At 51.3% G+C, this 17,045-nt stretch overlaps 1 protein-coding gene across 3 annotated transcripts in view; it reads left to right on the top strand.

Annotated features, from left to right (window-relative positions):
- Positions 1-3,945: 3,945 nt before the first annotated feature.
- The window catches only part of smarcal1 (SWI/SNF related, matrix associated, actin dependent regulator of chromatin, subfamily a-like 1), a 50,561-nt gene continuing 37,461 nt past the window's right edge, over positions 3,946-17,045 (top strand). The window contains exons 1-4 of one of the 3 annotated variants that reach the window (XM_078403234.1): positions 3,946-4,865; positions 7,373-7,423; positions 10,394-10,669; positions 13,703-13,753. In XM_078403234.1, the coding sequence (XP_078259360.1) occupies positions 4,469-4,865; positions 7,373-7,423; positions 10,394-10,669; positions 13,703-13,753 (775 nt within the window). In that variant the 5' untranslated portion in view covers positions 3,946-4,468. Of the gene's footprint in view, positions 4,866-7,372; positions 7,424-7,470; positions 8,206-10,393; positions 10,670-13,702; positions 13,754-17,045 lie in introns of those variants that run through there. The other 2 variants (XM_078403235.1, XM_078403236.1) reach the window with 2 other exon arrangements.

Here is a 17,045-nt window from a genome sequence, read left to right on the forward strand (position 1 = left end):
CACTCACCCTCCCCGCCTCTCTCACTCCCCGCTCTCTCTCACTCCCCGCTCTCTCTCTCCCCTCTCTCTCACTCCCCGCTCTCTCTCTCACCCTCCCCGCTCTCTCTCACTCCCCGCTCTCTCTCACTCCCCGCTCTCTCTCTCCCCTCTCTCTCACTCCCCGCTCTCTCTCTCACTCCCCGCTCTCTCACTCCCCGCTCTCTCTCACTCCCCGCTCTCTCTCTCCCCTCTCTCTCACTCCCCGATCTCTCTCTCACCCTCCCCGCTCTCTCTCACTCCCCGCTCTCTCTCTCACCCTCCCCGCTCTCTCTCACTCCCCGATCTCTCTCTCACCCTCCCCGCTCTCTCTCACTCCCCGCTCTCTCACTCCCCGCTCTCTCTCACTCCCCGCTCTCTCACTCCCCGCTCTCTCTCACTCCCCGCTCTCTCTCTCCCCGCTCTCTCTCACTCCCCGCTCTCTCTCTCACTCCCCGCTCTCTCTCACTCCCTGCCCGCTCTCTCCCGACCCTTCTCTGCCCTGGGTCTGGTTGTGGTTGTGGTTGATTACTGCGCAAACCTCATGTGGTTATTTCGCGCAGAGTTTTCATCCGAATCCAAAGTGAAGTGGGTGGGACATGAAGAGGATGAACACACAACTGCAGCGGAGTCCCCGGGAGGTGAGTGAGTATTTGCTGAATCCAGGCGGCCAGAGTGACCGCGTACCTCAGCACAGAGCTCTGCCCATTACTGGTCTCCTGTGGCTGTCCGTGGGCCGGACCAAGAGGCGAACTTGCCCGTAACCCTCACCGGACTGCCTGAAGTCTGAAGAAGGGTCTCGACCCCAAACGTCACCCATTCCCTCTCTCCACAGATGCTGCCTGACACGCTGAGTTACTCCAGCACTCTGTGTCTGTCTTCAATGTTCATACCACTGGGGTGTATGAGGAGCTGTTCCTCCAGTTTGCGCTGGGCTTCACTCTGACAGTGAAGGAGGCCCAGGACAGAAAGGTCAGTGTGGCAATGGAAGGGGGAGTTAAAGTGTTTGGCAACCGTCAGGTTCGCTGGCCTGACGGAGGTGCAGTTGCTGTGCACTAGAGGAGGGACGGTGCTGCCGGAAGGGATCTCATCTTCACTGGCAAGTGCACGCACCTCTCTGACCTATCAGCGTTCACATCATGTGTTCCAATGGCTCTCTGTGTACGTGTACATCCGTGTGCTTGTCCATCCGTGTACTTGTACATCCGTGTGCTTGTACATCCGTGTACTTGTCCATCCGTGTACTTGTATGTGTACATCCGTGTACTTGTATGTGTACATCCGTGTATGTGTACATCCGTGTACGTGTACATCCGTGTACGTGTACATCCGTGCACTTGTACATCCGTGTGCTTGTACATCCGTGTACTTGTACATCTGTGTACCTGTATGTGTACATCCGTGTATGTGTACATCCGTGTACTTGTACATCCGTGTACCTGTATGTGTACATCCGTGTATGTGTACATCCGTGTACGTGTCCATCCTTGTACATGTACATCCATGTACTTGTACATCTACATCTGTGTACATGTACATCCGTGTACTTGCACATCTGTGTACGTGTACATCCATGTACTTGTACATCCATGTACATCTGTGTACTTATACATCCGTGTGCTTATACATCCGTGTACGTTAAAAATGCAGGCACGTTCCCCCGGCCCCCAGCCCCTTTCCCCAGCCCCGGCCCCCAGTCCCAGCCCTGCCCGCCCATTGAGCGTGCCTACCCGGGCGGAGCTGCTGCTGCATCCGCTCTTTGTGTCTCAGAGATGAAAATGGGGTACACATAGGGGTGACAAGGTGCTGCATGGCAGCCTGGCCTAAAAGGTTCGAGCACATGGGATCCAGGGTGAACATAAAATTGGTAGGCAGGTGATGGTAAGGGTTTCTTTTCAGACTGGAATCCTGTAACGGTTTTCCAAAGATTCACTATTTGTATTAATTATTTAGATGTGAATGAGATGGTATGTTTAGCATGTTTGTAGATGACACTAAAATTGGTGGACAGTGAAGAAGGTTAACTACGGTTCCAACTGGATCTTAATCAACAGGCCCAATGGGCCAAGGGATGAGTGTAATTCTGACACATCCTATGTCCCCCCTCCCCGACAGACAGAGCCCTGATGGCCGTCAGTCCCTCTCCCTACACACATACCGTACGGCACGAGGAGGAACTTCATTGAAACAACGAAGAGTGAAAGGCCTGAATATAGTGGATGTGGAGAGGATGTTTCCACTAGTGGGAGAGTCGAGGGCCAGAGGTCATAGCCTCAGAATGAAAGGATGTTCCTTTAGGAAGGAGATGAGGAGGAATTTCTTTAGTCAGAGGGTGGTGAATTTGTGGAATTCATTGTTGGTGGTGGAGATCAAGTCAATGGATATATTTAAGGCAGAGATAGCCAGACTCTTGATCAGTGCGGGTGTCAGGGGTTATGGGGAGAAGACAGGAGAATGGGGTTAGGAGGGAGAGATAGATCAGCCATGATTGAATGGCGGAGTAGACTCGATGGGCCGAGTGGGCAAATCCTGCTCCTATCACTTATGAACACCGACCGGCCCCGTCCCCCTGTATTCTGTACCCCAGTGTCCCAGTACCTGTACCCCAGTACCTGTGACCCCTGTACCTGTACAGTACCCAGTACCTGTGACCCTTGTACCTGCACCCAGTACCTGTGACCCTGTACCCAGTGCCTGTACCCCAGGCAGTGTCCCGTACCCCAGCAGTGTCCCGTACCCGTGTCCCGTACCCGTGTCCCGTACCCGTGTCCCGTACCCCAGTGTCCCGTACCCCAGGCAGTGTCCCGTACCCGTGTCCCGTACCCCAGTGTCCCGTACCCCTATGTGTCCCGTACCCCTATGTGTCCCGTACCCCTATGTGTCCCGTACCCTATGTGTCCCGTACCCCTATGTGTCCCGTACCCCTATGTGTCCCGTACCCCTATGTGTCCCGTACCCCTATGTGTCCCGTACCCCTATGTGTCCCGTACCCCTATGTGTCCTGTACCCCTATGTGTCCTGTACCCCAGTGTCCCGTACCCGTGTCCTGTACGCCAGTGAGTGTCCTGTATCCCAGTGTCCTGTACCCCTATGTGTCTTGTACCCCTATGTGTCCCGTACCCCAGTGTCTTGTACCCCAGTGTCCCGTACCCCTACGTGCAGCGTAGGTTCACTAGGTTAATTCCCAGAATGGCGGGTCTGTCGTATGTTGAAAGGCTGGAGCAATTAGGCTTGTATACACTGGAATTTAGAAGGATGAGGGGGGATCTTATTGAAACATATAAGATAATTAGGGGATTGGACACATTAGAGGCAGGAAACATGTTCCCAATGTTGGGGGAGTCCAGAACAAGGGGCCACAGTTTAAGAATAAGGGGTAGGCCATTTAGAACGGAGATGAGGAATAACTTTTTCAGTCAGAGAGTGGTGAAGGTGTGGAATTCTCTGCCTCTGGCAGTGGAGGCCAGTTCGTTGGATGCTTTCAAGAGAGAGCTGGATAGAGCTCTTAAGGATAGCGGAGTGAGGGGGTATGGGGAGAAGGCAGGAACGGGGTACTGATTGAGAGTGATCAGCCATGATCGCATTGAATGGCGGTGCTGGCTCGAAGGGCTGAATGGCCTCCTCCTGCACCTATTGTCTATTGTCTATTTACCATGTACCCCAGTGTCCCGTACCCCAGTGTCCCGTACCCCAGTGAGTGTCCCGTACCCCAGTGTGTGTCCCGTACCCCAGTGAGTGTCCCGTACCCCAGTGTGTGTCCCGTACCCCAGTGTGTGTCCTGTACCCCAGTCCCTGTGACTCCGTGACCCCTCCCCTCAGACGTTGACTGACGCGCCCGCTGTGTGACATCACTGCCTGCTTGTCCACCCGTCAATCAGGGCAGCGCCTGACCCCGCCCCCTCCAGGCCTCGCCCCTTCAGGACCCGCCCCGCGGCCCAGTCGCGGCAAAGCCCGGAGCTCACGTAACGGCCGCGCCGCCCACAGAGCCGCGACCCCGGACCCCGGACCCGACCCAACCCCAACACCGCCCCGGGCACAGACACCAGAGAACCGGCCCCGGTCCCGCCCCAGTGAGTGCACCGGACCCCCGCACAGCACGGAGCTCACGTAACGGCCGCGCCGCCCACAGAGCAGCGACGCGCCGCCCGGCCCCGGCCCAGTGAGGGCACCGACCCCCGGCCCAGTGAGGGCACCGACCCCCGGCCCAGTGAGGGCACCGACCCCCGGCCCCGGCCCAGTGAGGGCACCGACCCCCGGCCCCGGCACCGACCCCCGGCCCAGTGAGGGCACCGACCCCCGGCCCAGTGAGGGCACCGACCCCCGGCCCCGGCCCAGTGAGGGCACCGACCCCCGGCCCAGTGAGGGCACCGACCCCCGGCCCCGGCACCGACCCCCGGCCCCGGCACCGACCCCCGGCCCAGTGAGGGCACCGACCCCCGGCCCCGGCGCCGCCATGTCCGCCGGCCTCAGCGACGAGCAGAAACGGCGGATCGAGGAGAACCGGCGGCGGGCGCTGGCCCTGCGGGCCGAGAGACTGGGCCTGCGGCAGCGGCAAGTGGCCACCGCGCTGGCGGCCGGGAACCAGCCCGACCCCCCGGCTCTGCCCGGGCCCAGCGCTCAGGCCCAGGCCGCGCCCGCCCCCCAGCCCGGGACCTGGAGCCCGTCCCCGCCCGCTGCCGGTGCCGGTGCCGGTGCAGGGCCCCGTAGTCCCCCCGGTCCCCAGGCTGGGAGCCTGGGCCCCTGCTGCAGCGGCAGCTGTGTCCAGCACGGCCCGCGGCGCTTCCGAGTGGAGGTGGGGTTCAACTCGGAGCTGCTGGCCGCCTTCCAAAGCGTCGCAAGCCGAAAATACGGTAATGTCCATAAGGGTGAGAGTGAGGGTGGCCGTGAGGGTGAGGGTGAGAGGATAGACAACAGGTGCAGGAGGAGGCCATTCAGCCCTTCGAGCCAGCACCGCCATTCAATGTGATCATGGCTGATCATTCTCAATCAGTACCCCGTTCCTGCCTTCTCCCCATACCCCCTGACTCCTCTATCCTTAAGAGCTCTATCTAGCTCTCTCTTGAATGCATTCAGATAATTGGCCTCCACTGCCTTCTGAGGCAGAGAATTCCACAGATTCACAACTCTGACTGAAAAAGTTTTTCCTCATCGCAGTTTTAAATGGCCGACCCCTTATTCTTAAACTGTGGCCCCATTGCTTGGTATAATTGTAAATTGTCCCTAGTATGTGCAGGATAATGTTAATGTGCGGGGATTGCTGGTCGGGGTGGACTCAGTGGGCAAAGGGCCTGTTTCTGTGCTGTATCTGTAAACTAAACTCTTACCTTAGTATTTGATATTTTTCCTCATCTCAGTTCTAAATGGCCTACCCCTTATTCTTAAATTGTGGCCCCTTGTTCTGGACTCCCCCAACATTGGGAACATGTTTCCTGCCTCTAATGTGTCCAACCCCTTAATAATCTTATACGTTTCGATAAGATCTCCTCTCATCCTAAATTCCAGTGTACGCAGGCCTAGTCGCTCCAGTCTTTCAACATATGACAGTCCCGCCATTCCGGGAATTAACCTAGTGAACCTACGCTGCCCGCCCTCAATAGCAAGAATATCCTTCCTCAAATTTGGAGACCAAAATTGCACACAGTATTCCAGGTGCAGTCTCACTGGGGCCCTGTACAACTGCAGAAGGACCTCTTCGCTCCTATACTCAACTCCTCTTGTTATGAAGGCCAACATTCCATTGGCTTTCTTCACTGCCTGCTGTACCTGCATGCTTCCTTTCAGTGACTAATGCACTAGGACACCCAGATCTCGTTGTACATCCCCTTTTTCTAACTTGACACCATTCAGATAATACTCTGCCTTCCTATTCTTACCACCAAAGTGGATAACCTCACACTTATCTACATTAAACTGCATCCGCCCACTCACACAACCTGTCCAAGTCACCCTGCAACCTCATAGCATCTTCCTCACAGTTGACACTACCACCCAGCTTTGTATCATCTGCAAATTTGCTAATGGTACTTTTAATCCCTTCATCCCTTCATTCTGTGGAATTCTCTGCCTCAGAAGGCAGTGGAGGCCAATTCTTTGAATGCATTCAAGAGAGAGCTAGATAGAGCTCTTAAGGATAGCGGAGTCAGGGGGTATGGGGAGAAGGCAGGAACAGGGTACTGATGGAGGATGATCAGCCATGATCACATTGAATGGCGGTGCTGGCTCGAAGGGCCGAATGGCCTCCTCCTGCACCTATTGTCTATAAGTCATTAATGTATATTGTAAATAACTGCGGTCCCAGCACCCTGCCTTGTGGTACCTCACTAGTTAGTGCCTGCCATTCCGAAAGGGACTCATTTATCCCCACTCTTTGCTTTCTGTCTGTCAACCAATTTTCTATCCATGTCAGTACCCTACCTCCAAAAGGATGTTGAACTATATTGAACCAAATTTCGAGTTATTGCACAGAAACAGGGCCTTTGGCCCAACTCATCCCATGCCGACCAAGACGTCCCATCTACGTTAGTCCAAGTTGCCCCATATTCCTTTAAACCCTTCCTACCCATTTATCTGCTGATGTATCTTTTAAATGTCATTATTGTACCTGCCTCAACTACTTCCTCTGGCAGCTCATTGCATTTACCCACCTCTGAAAAGGCTGTCCCTCAGGTTCTTGTAAAATCTATCCCCTCTCACATTAAATCTAAGTCCTTTGGTTCTTGATTCTCTGAAAAGGTTCTGGCTAAAAGGTTTAGGTTTATTATTGTCACATGCACTGAAGTGAAAGGTTTTGTCTGGCATGGTCACCATCACATCAGATATTCGACTATTACATTTTTAAAAGGGGGCACGGTGGTGCAGAGGGTGACTTGCTGCCTTACCAGATACCTGGGTTCGATCCTGACTACACATGTTGTCTGTACGGAGTTTGTACATTCTCCCTGTGACTGTGTGGGTTTTCTTCGGGTGCTCCAGTTCCCTACCACATCCCAAAGTTGTAATTTTGTAGGTTAATTCACTTCTATAAAATGCCCCTAGTGTGTAGGATGCAAAATCGGAATAACACGGAACTAGTGTACAGGTGATCATTGGTCGGCATGGGCCGAAGGGCCAGTTCCACACTGTATCTCTAAAACTAAAAATGTTAAAAAACATGAGTAAATACAATCGGTATTGGATGGTGGCCTGACCCTTCCCAGCACTCACTGGGGATGGCATTCCATTGGCTTGATTTCCAGCATGTTTGGTTGTGCCTTCTGATTCATGTTCACTGTCTACCTGGTGTTCACCAGATAATTATAGTCTGACAATGCCAGCATAAAGATCAGGATTTGCCTTCACTGTGATTCTTTGATTTCAGATGCAGTCACCAAGACGTGGAGCTTCAGTCTGGGTGATTATGACAGATTGAGTGAGTACGCAATGCAGAGCATGGACAGAGACCCTTCTACACTTCTTTGACTCCATCAGTGATACAATGGAGCCAATGTCTTCAGGGTGGGGCTGTGGTTTCTCAGGCTTGCCACCCTCATTGGGCAGTCTGAAGATGAATCCTGACCTGAAACGTCACCTATCCATGTTCTCCACAGATGCTGCCTGACCCACTGAGTTACTCCAGCACTCTTTGAAATGTCACCTATCCATGTTCTCCACAGATGCTGCCTGACCCACTGAGTTACTCCAGCACTCCGTGAAACGTCACCTATCCATGTTCTCCACAGATGCTGCCTGACCCGCTGAGTTACTCCAGCACTCTGTGAAACGTCACCTATCCATGTTCTCCACAGATGCTGCCTGACCTGCTGAGTTTCTCCGGCACTGTGTGAAACGTCACCTATCCATGTTCTCCAGAGATGCTGTCTGAGCCGCTGTTACTCCAGCACTCTGAAACATCACCTATCCATGTCCTCCAGAGATGCTGCCTGACCCGCTGAGTTACTCCAGCATTCTGTGAAACATCACCTATCCATGTTCTGCAGAGATGCTGCCTGACCCGCTGAGTAACGCCAGCGTTTTGTGTTCTTTCCTCATTGAAAATATTGGGTGCCTCACAGACTTGGATTGTTGGACAGACTTGGATTGTTTTTTCTGGAATGCCAAAGATTGCGGGGAGACCTGATAGAAATGTACAAAATTATGAGAGAGGTAGACAGTCAGAACCTATTTCCCAGGATGAAAATATCAAATACTAAGGTAAGAGTTTAGTTTACAGATACAGCACAGAAACAGGCCCTTTGCCCACTGAGTCCACCCTGACCAGCAATCCCCGCAAATTAACATTATCCTGCACATACTTGGGACAATTTACAATTATACCAAGCAATGGGGCCACAGTTTAAGAATAAGGGGTAGGCCATTTAGAACTGAGATGAGGAAAAACTTTTTCAGTCAGAGATTTGTGAATCTGTGGAATTCTCTGCCTCAGAAGGCAGTGGAGGCCAATTATCTGAATGCATTCAAGAGAGAGCTAGATAGAGCTCTTAAGGATAACGGAGTCAGGGGGTATGGGGAGAAGGCAGGAACGGGGTACTGATTGAGAATGATCAGCCATGATCACATTGAAAGGTGGTGCTGGCTCGAAGGGCCGATTGGCCTCCTCCTGCACCTATTACAAACCTGTACGTCTTTGGAGTGTGGGAGAAAACCGGAGATCCAGGAAAAAACCCACGCAGGTCTGGAAGCAGCCTGTGAGGCTGGGAAAGCACATCACGAACTCGCAGACCCTCAGCATAGGAGCTCCGCAAGGCTGCGTACTCTCCTCTCTCCTTTACTCTCTACACCAACGACTGCACCTCCACAGACTCCTCTGTCAAGCTCCTCAAGTTTGCGGATGACACTACCCTGATTGGACTGATCCAGGATGGGGAGGAATCTGCCTACGGAGGGGAAGTGACACAGCTGGCGTCCTGGTGCCATCGCAACAACCTGGAGCTCAATGCTCTCAAGTCAGTGGAACTAATTGTAGACCTTCGAAGAGCTCCCACTCTCGTCCCCCCACTCACCATCAACAACAACATAGTCACATCTGTGGAGTAATTTAAGTTCCTTGTAACCATCATATCCAGGGACCTTAAATGGGGGGCCACCATCGCCTCCACAGTCAAAAAAGGCCCAACAGAGGATGTACTTCCTGCGGCAACTGAAGAAACACAATCTGCCACAAGCAATGATGGTCCAATTCTATACTGCTATCATTGAGTCCGTCCTCACCTTCTCCATCATGGTCTGGTTTGGCTCAGCCACCAAGCACGACATCCGGAGGCTGCAATGGATCGTTCGCACAGCTGAGAAGGTTGTTGACTGCAACCTTCCCCCCATTGACAAACTGTACACTGCAAGGGCCAGGAAGCAAGTGGGCAAGATGATCTCTGACCACTCTCACCCTGGCCACAAACTCTTCAAAGCACTTCCCTCTGGAAGACGACTCCGGACTGTCAAAGCAGCCACAGCCAGACATAAAAACAGCTTTTTTCCACGAGTGATAGTTCTACTCAATAACCAAAGTCTGTAGTCTCTTTTTTGCTCTGGTTTATTTTCACCTACATGTTTAGACCGTAATGGTGTATCCTTATTGTTTTGATGTGGTTGTGCTTTATTCTTAATTGTTAACTGTATGTTTGTGTTGTCATTTGTGAGCGGGGCACCAAGGTACATTCCTTGTATATGCATACTTGGCCAATAAACTTATTCATTCATTCAGGTCACGGGGAAAATGTACAAACTCCATACAGACAGCACCGAACCCGGGTCTCTGGCACTGTGAGGCAGCAACTCTACCCCTGCGCCAGAAGGCAGGTTTGTGTACACACAGTGGTGGGTGCTGGGAGTAGTGGTGGCGACACAATGGCACAGCAGTAGAGTTGCTGCTGTACAATGCCACAGTGCCAGGGTTCCATCCTGACTACGGGTGCTGTCTGTATGGAGTTTGCAGGTTCTCTCTGTGACTGTGGGTTTTGTCCAGGTGCTCCGGTTTCCTCCCACACTCCAAAAGACGTACATGCTTGTAGGTTAATTGGCTTCTGTGAAGTATAATTTGTCCCTAGTGTGTAGGATAGTGCTTGTGTGTGGGCTGATTGTTCTGCGCAATGTGAACCATGGAAATGGTGTATTATGAGGTGACCTTCCTATCCATGTAGGGTGCCTCGGGAAAGCAGCCAACATAATCAAAGATCACTCACACCCTAGTCATTCTCTCTTCTTTACAAAAGCAGGAAAGCGCACACCACCAGATTCAAGTTCACGTCTTCCTCACTTTTATCAGACTCTTGGATGGATTGCCAACCTGCCATGTTACGGCCATTTGGTTGTAAGCATTTTCTCTGCAGCTGTAACATGATATTCTACATTCTGTTTCCTTGTTCCTTCCTGTTCTCTGTTTCAGTGGAGCAGATAAAGTATATCCCAAACATTATGTTGAAGCCATTGGACGGAATGGTAGAAACAGACGTCATCCCCAGCAATTCACCAAGAACCAGGAGAAAGCGGAGTTTGGCACTTAGCATAAATCAGCTGGTGAAGGTGGGCAAGAACTGGAAGAAACCTGGTGCTGGGATACAAGGGCGAATCCTCCTGGTCTCCAGGTCCCGCTGTGAGGTGGAGATTACTTTCCATGCAGAGGTCCTGGCTGTCTTCAAACGGGTGAATTCCAGGAATTATGGTGAGTTCTTCCATCTCTTGGTTTCTCCCAACCTCATCAGCACCCATTTCACTCTCCACTCTGATACATTTCACTGTCCACTCTGATACTTTTCATCCCTTGCTGTATTTCTACATCTACAGTTTCCACTCCCCGCCACAACCCACCTCTTGCAGAGCAGATGCTGAGATCAAAGTGCCACAATGAGCAGGATTTAGTGAGTGTCGTACTTCAGTGAGGCGGAAGAGTGGTGATCAGCCAAGTATTTTTCTCTTAGTAGAAGGGACTGATGATAAAGACTGAGAGTTGGGGTAGTGGTGTAGGGTGGTAATGCCTCCGATGTCTAAGCCTGGGGGAAACGTGTCCAACTACAGCTCCTGACGGGCCAACCAGAGCTGGCAATGGACTCGCTGTGGAGCACAGCCAACATTTTGTGAGTTGGTCACAAAGTTAACAACATTTTGTGAGTTGGTTTCCTCTTTAGTTCATGTTCATAAGTCATGTTCATCTAAATTGGACTGCTTCCAACCCGTCACTCTATCCTCCCTTGCAAAGCTTGTCTCCGCTATGAAACCTGCAACCTGCCCCCTTGATCCTGCCCCCACTGCCCTTCTGAAGGATGTCATTGCAATAGCCGGTCCCAGCATCCTCTCTATTATCAACAGTTCTCTGGCCACTGGCACTGTTCCAACCAGTTTCAAGCACGCGGTGGTCCAGCCCCTACTGAAAAAACCTAACCTAGACCCCACCTTGCCTAGCAACTACAGACCCATTTCCAAACTGCCATTCCTGTCAAAAGTCCTTGAAAAGGCAATTCTAAACCAATTAGTGCCCTACCTGCACCAATACACCATCCTGGAAAGTTTCCAGTCAGGTTTCAGAGCCCACCACAGCACAGAGTCTGCCTTGTTGAAGGTACACAACGACCTGCTTCTCGCCATCCACACCGGCGACTGTGCAATCCTGCTCCTTCTCGACCTCAGCGCAGCGTTTGATACAGTGGACCACACCAACCTTATTGACCGTCTCCGGTACGCGGTTGGCGTTGATGGCACTGCCCTGAGCTGGTTCGCTTCGTACCTCAAAGATAGGAGTTTCGCCATCAACATAGGCAGTTATTCCTCTGCTCCAGCTAGCCTCTCCTGCGGAGTTCCACAAGGCTCCATCCTAGGCCCCATTCTCTTCTCTCTATACATGCTCCCCCTTGGCCAAATCATTCAAAGGCACGGCATTTCTTTCCACTGCTATGCCGATGACACTCAGCTTTACCTCCCCCTGAAACCCAACAACCAGTCAAATTTAAACAGCCTCTTACACTGCCTTGAGGACATAAAATGTTGGATGGCACAGAACTTCCTCCAATTAAATGAGAGCAAGTCTGAGGTCATCCTATTCGGCCCCCCCGACTCCATCAAATCGATAACAGGCAGTCTTGGAAGTCTATCCTGCCTAGTCAAACCGCATGTCAAAAACCTCGGCATGATATTTGACTCTGCATTAAAATTTGATAAGCAAGTCAACGCTGTGGTAAAAGCCAGCTTCTTCCAACTTCGAACCATAGCTAAAATCAAACCTTTCCTCCAATTCGACGACACAGAAAAAATCATTCACGCTTTCATTTCCTCCCGCCTAGACTACTGCGAGACTCCTTACGGGTACCCGTAAAAGGGACCACATCACCCCGATTCTGGCCTCTCCACTGGCTCCCTGTACGGTACAGAATCAACTTCAAGCTCCTCCTATTCACGTATAAAGCCCTAAATGGACATTCCCCCCCCTACATCAAAAATCTTCTAATCCCCCTCTCTAACTCCAGGTCCCTCAGGTCGGCCGACTTGGGGCTACTCACTATCCCGCGGTCTAGGCTTAAGCTCAGGGGTGACCGCGCTTTTGCGGTTGCAGCTCCTAGACTGTGGAACAGCATCCCTCTCCCCATCAGAACTGCCCCCTCCATCGACTCCTTTAAGTCCAGGCTCAAAACCTATTTCTACTCCCTAGCGTTTGAGACTCATTGAGGAGGCGCTGTGAACTGTTTGCGTGCTACTGTATGTTTCATTTTTTTTCCCCTTAGTACCTAATCAGATGTACAGCACTTTGGTCAACGTGGGTTGTTTTTAAATGTGCTATACAAATAAAATTGACTTGACTTGACTTGACTTATAAAAGCAGTATCAGGCCTTTTGGCCCATCAAGTCTATTCCGCCATTCAATCATGGCTGATCTTTCATTCCCTCTCAACCCCATTCTCCTGCCTTCTCCCCATAACCCCAGACAATTCAGAGGCAAGGGGTAGTGATAGGTAGGTGTGGGGCAGTAGTGTAGGCAAGTAGTAGTCGTGGGGTGAGTGAGGGGAGGAGACGGTTATTTCTGAGGCAGAGAGCAAGACTGCTGGATGGTGTGTTGCTTGTCTAGTGCCAGGGTCAGGATCCGGAACGTTCTGAGAGGGGAGAGAGATCAGGCAGAGCTCTGGGTGTACATCGGTGCTAACGATGCAAGAAGAGGCATGAAGTTCTGGCTCGGGTTGCTTTCCTTGGAGCGAGGGAGACTGAGGTGAGACCTGACAGAGCGACATAGAATGATGAGGGACATAGACAAGGTAGAGAGTTCGAATCTTTTACCAACAAAAACAACAGTTAATCGATTTAAGGTGAGAGGAAGGAATTTGAAAAGGGATCTGAGGGGAATGTTTCTTTACAGAGTGGTTAAAATCCAGAAGATGCTGCTGGAGGAGGTGGGGTGGAATTTAATACGATCACTACCTTTAAGAGACGTTTAGATCGGCACTTGATGAGACGAGACAGAGAAGGATTGGGACCCGGTACATGCAAACAGGATTAACATTGATGTGCAAAACGGTCGGCATGGATACAGTGGGCCGAAGGGCCCATTACTGTACGGTACAACACTGGTTGCAATAACTATCATTCTGTGCATTGCTGTTTACTTTCCCACCTTAAACCCTCCTTTCTCTCTGCATCTCCACAGTTCTGAAGGTTTTTCCTTAAGCTCGTTCTTAATCAGGGTCTGATATTTATCAATTTTATTGGATCATAGATATGAAAACAAGAAAGTGGAGTTTCCTTTTGGAGGATTACAAACTGCTGGGTGAGTGCCATCCATAGATGTGTCCTCTGTTTATCCACCCTTCCATTCACCTCTCTGACTGTTTCTTTCTTATTCACCCAAACCCCTTGTAGTTAGTGGAGTGGACAGTAGATGAGAAGCTTGTCAGAGTATAGACATTGCGGGCTGAAGGGCCTGTTCCTGTGCTGTACTGTTCTACGTTGTTCTCTGGAGTATCTAACCTGTGCACCATTGATGGCGTGCACAAATCTGGCTGTGGGACCTGGTAATGGTCTTCGTGAAAGTCAAAGGAAAGAGGCTGAAGCTGTGAGCAAGGTCTTTACCCAGCAGCAGTGGTGAGGTTGGTGCCTGCCACTTATTCGTGCAAGTCTGGATTTACTTTAGGGTAGTTCTGTTGTGTTGGATGGGAGATGATTCTTAGAATTGCTGCATGCTGTCTACAAACAATGTCCTCAAGTAAAAGCAACCTGCTGGGACAACTCAGCGGGTCAGGCAGCATCTGTGGAGGAAAAGGGATGAAGAACTGGATCAGACCAATCACTGGATGGATTTAAGAGAGAGTTAGATAGAGCTCTAGGGGCTAGTGGAATCAAGGGATATGGGGAGAAGGCAGGCACGGAATATTGATTGGGGACGATCAGCCATGATCACAATGAATGGCAGTGCTGGCTCGAAGGGCCGAATGGCCTCCTCCTGCACCTATTTTCGAAGTTTCTAGACCTAATGCAGTGTCTCGACCAAAACTTTTGTTTTTGCTCAGGATTGTATTTGATAATGATCTTTGAGCTGACCCAGTGGATTAAGATGCAGAGCATTAACAGTGACTTGGTCGTGTGGATTCAGAACTGGTTTACTGATAGAAGACAGAGGGTTGTGGTGGAGGGACAATATTCGGGCCGGAAGTCTGTGACCAGTGGCGTTCCGCTGCATCGGTACAGGTTCAGCTCCAACTCCATCATCAAGTTTGCTGTTGACACTGTGGTGGTGGGCCGGATCTCCGACAACGATGAGAAGGCCTACCGGGAGGAGGTGGCTGATCTGGCACTCTGGTGTCAGGACAACAGCCTCCTCTTGAACGTCACAAAAACTAAGGAGCTGATTGTAGACTTTAGAAGGGCTCAACATCCGAGGACGTACACGCCACTGGAGTTAAATGGGATTACTGTGGATAGGGTGAGCAGCTTTAAATACCTGGGAGTCCGCATCACAGAGGGTCTGACATGAACAACACACATTGCCGCACTGGTGAGTAAGGCAAGGCAGCGCCTTTACTACCTCAGCCAGTTGAGGAAATTTAGAGGCTCACTGAGGATCCTTCAGTGCTTCTACTCTGGGGCTGAAGAGAGCATCCTGTCCAGCAACATCACAGTCTGGTTTGGGAACAGCTCTGCCCAGGTCAGGAAGGCTTTGCGGAGAGTAGTGCGTTCAGCTGAACGCACCATGGGAACTACACTCGCCCCCCTGCAGGACCTATACATCAGGGGGTGCAGATCCAGAGCCAGCAACATTATGGGGGACCCCTACCACCCCAGCAACGGACTGTTCCAGCTGCTACGGTCAGGCAAACGCCTCCGCTGTCACGCTGTGAAAACAGAGAGGATGAGACGGAGTTTCTTCCCACAGGCCATCAGGACTGTTAACTCTCATATCACCAGGGACTAATTTAATTTAATTTACTGTATTAACTTATTTTTTGTGTTAAAATTTGTTTTATTCTATCCTGTTTTGTAGTTTAGCACAATCCGCAGGCGTTGCCACTTTCATTTCACTGCACATCTTGTATATGTATGTGACAAATAAACTTGACTTGACTTGCTTGCTTGACCTCTGCTGTTTGTGATATATATAAATGAGTTGGACGTAAACATGGATTGGTTAGTAAGTTTGCAGATGACATCAAGCTTGTTGGGGATGTGGACTGTGGGGAGGGCTGTCAAACAATACAGTGGGATATAGATCAGCTCCAGAAATGGGGGGTAGAAATGGCCGGTGGAGGTTAATCTGAGCAAGTGTGAGATGTCGCACTTTGGGAGATTGAATGTAATGAGAAGATATACAGTTAATAACTCAGAACACCACTGATGTACAGAGAGATCCTGGGGTTCAAGTCCATAACTTCCTGAAGTGGCAACACAAGTGTTAGGATGGTAAATACGGCGTAAGGTACCCTTGCCTTCATAGGTCGGGGCATTGCATATAAGAGTCAGGAAGTCACGATGCAGCTTTATAGGACTTTGGTCAGGCTGCATCTGGAGGATTGCGTGCAGTTCTGGTCGCCCCCATTACAGGAATGATGTAGGGGCTTTGGAGAGGGTGCAGAGGAGGTTTACCAGAATGATGCCTGAATTAGAGGGTCCCAGCTACAGTGAGAGGTTGCATTAGAGGGTTTCAGCTACAGGGAGAGGTTGGATTAGAGGGTTTCAGGTACAGGAAGAGGGTGCAGAGGAGGTTTACCAGAACGATGCCTGGGTTAGGCCTGTGGGGGCTCGTACACGGAGAGGTTGAACAGACATATTGGTTTCTCTGGAATCCTGAAGGTTGTGGGGAGTTCTGATAGAAATATAAAATTATGAGAGACAAAGATAGGGTAGACAGTCGGAACCTTTTCACCTGGACGGAGGATGCCTGGAATGCGCTGCCAATGGTGGTGGTTCCGGCAGATATGATAGTGGTGTTTAAGTAATTTTGGGTAGCACAGGGAATGGAGGGATATGGATTATGTGCTGGCTGATAAAAGTTGGATTTGGCAACATTTTCGGCACAGATATTGTGGGCCGAAGGGTCTGTTCTTGTCCTGTACTGGTCTATGTTCTAGGATTTCAGCTTTGGCAGTGTCTTCTAACTCCACAATGTCCTCAAACTGAATGTTTATTCTTCGCCTTGGTGCTATAAGATAATTGACTTGGAACAGTTAGATGTATTTTTCTCTTGACCAATGCCATCTGACCAAAACACTACAGATGTTGCAACTCGGACATCCAGTGATGGGGAAGGGGATGGGGATGGGGGTGGGGGTGGGGAAGGGGATGGGGGTGGGGAAGGGGGTGGGGGTGGGGAACGGGGTGGGGAAGGGGATGGGGAAGGGGGTGGAGGTGGGGAAGGGGATGGGGTGGGGGTGGGGAAGGGGGTGGAGGTGGGGAAGGGGATGGAGGTGGGGATGGGGAAGGGGGTGGAGGTGGGGAAGAGGATGGGGATGGGGGTGGGGAAGGGGATGTGGTAGGGGATGGGGAAGGGGGTGGAGGTGGGGAAGGAGATGGGGGTGGGGAAGGGGATGGGGGTGGGGAAGGGGGTGGAGGTGGGGAAGGGGATGGGG

The sequence above is a fragment of the Rhinoraja longicauda genome, chromosome 8 (genome assembly GCF_053455715.1).
Source record: "Rhinoraja longicauda isolate Sanriku21f chromosome 8, sRhiLon1.1, whole genome shotgun sequence".
Classification (NCBI taxonomy): Eukaryota; Metazoa; Chordata; class Chondrichthyes; order Rajiformes; family Arhynchobatidae; genus Rhinoraja; species Rhinoraja longicauda.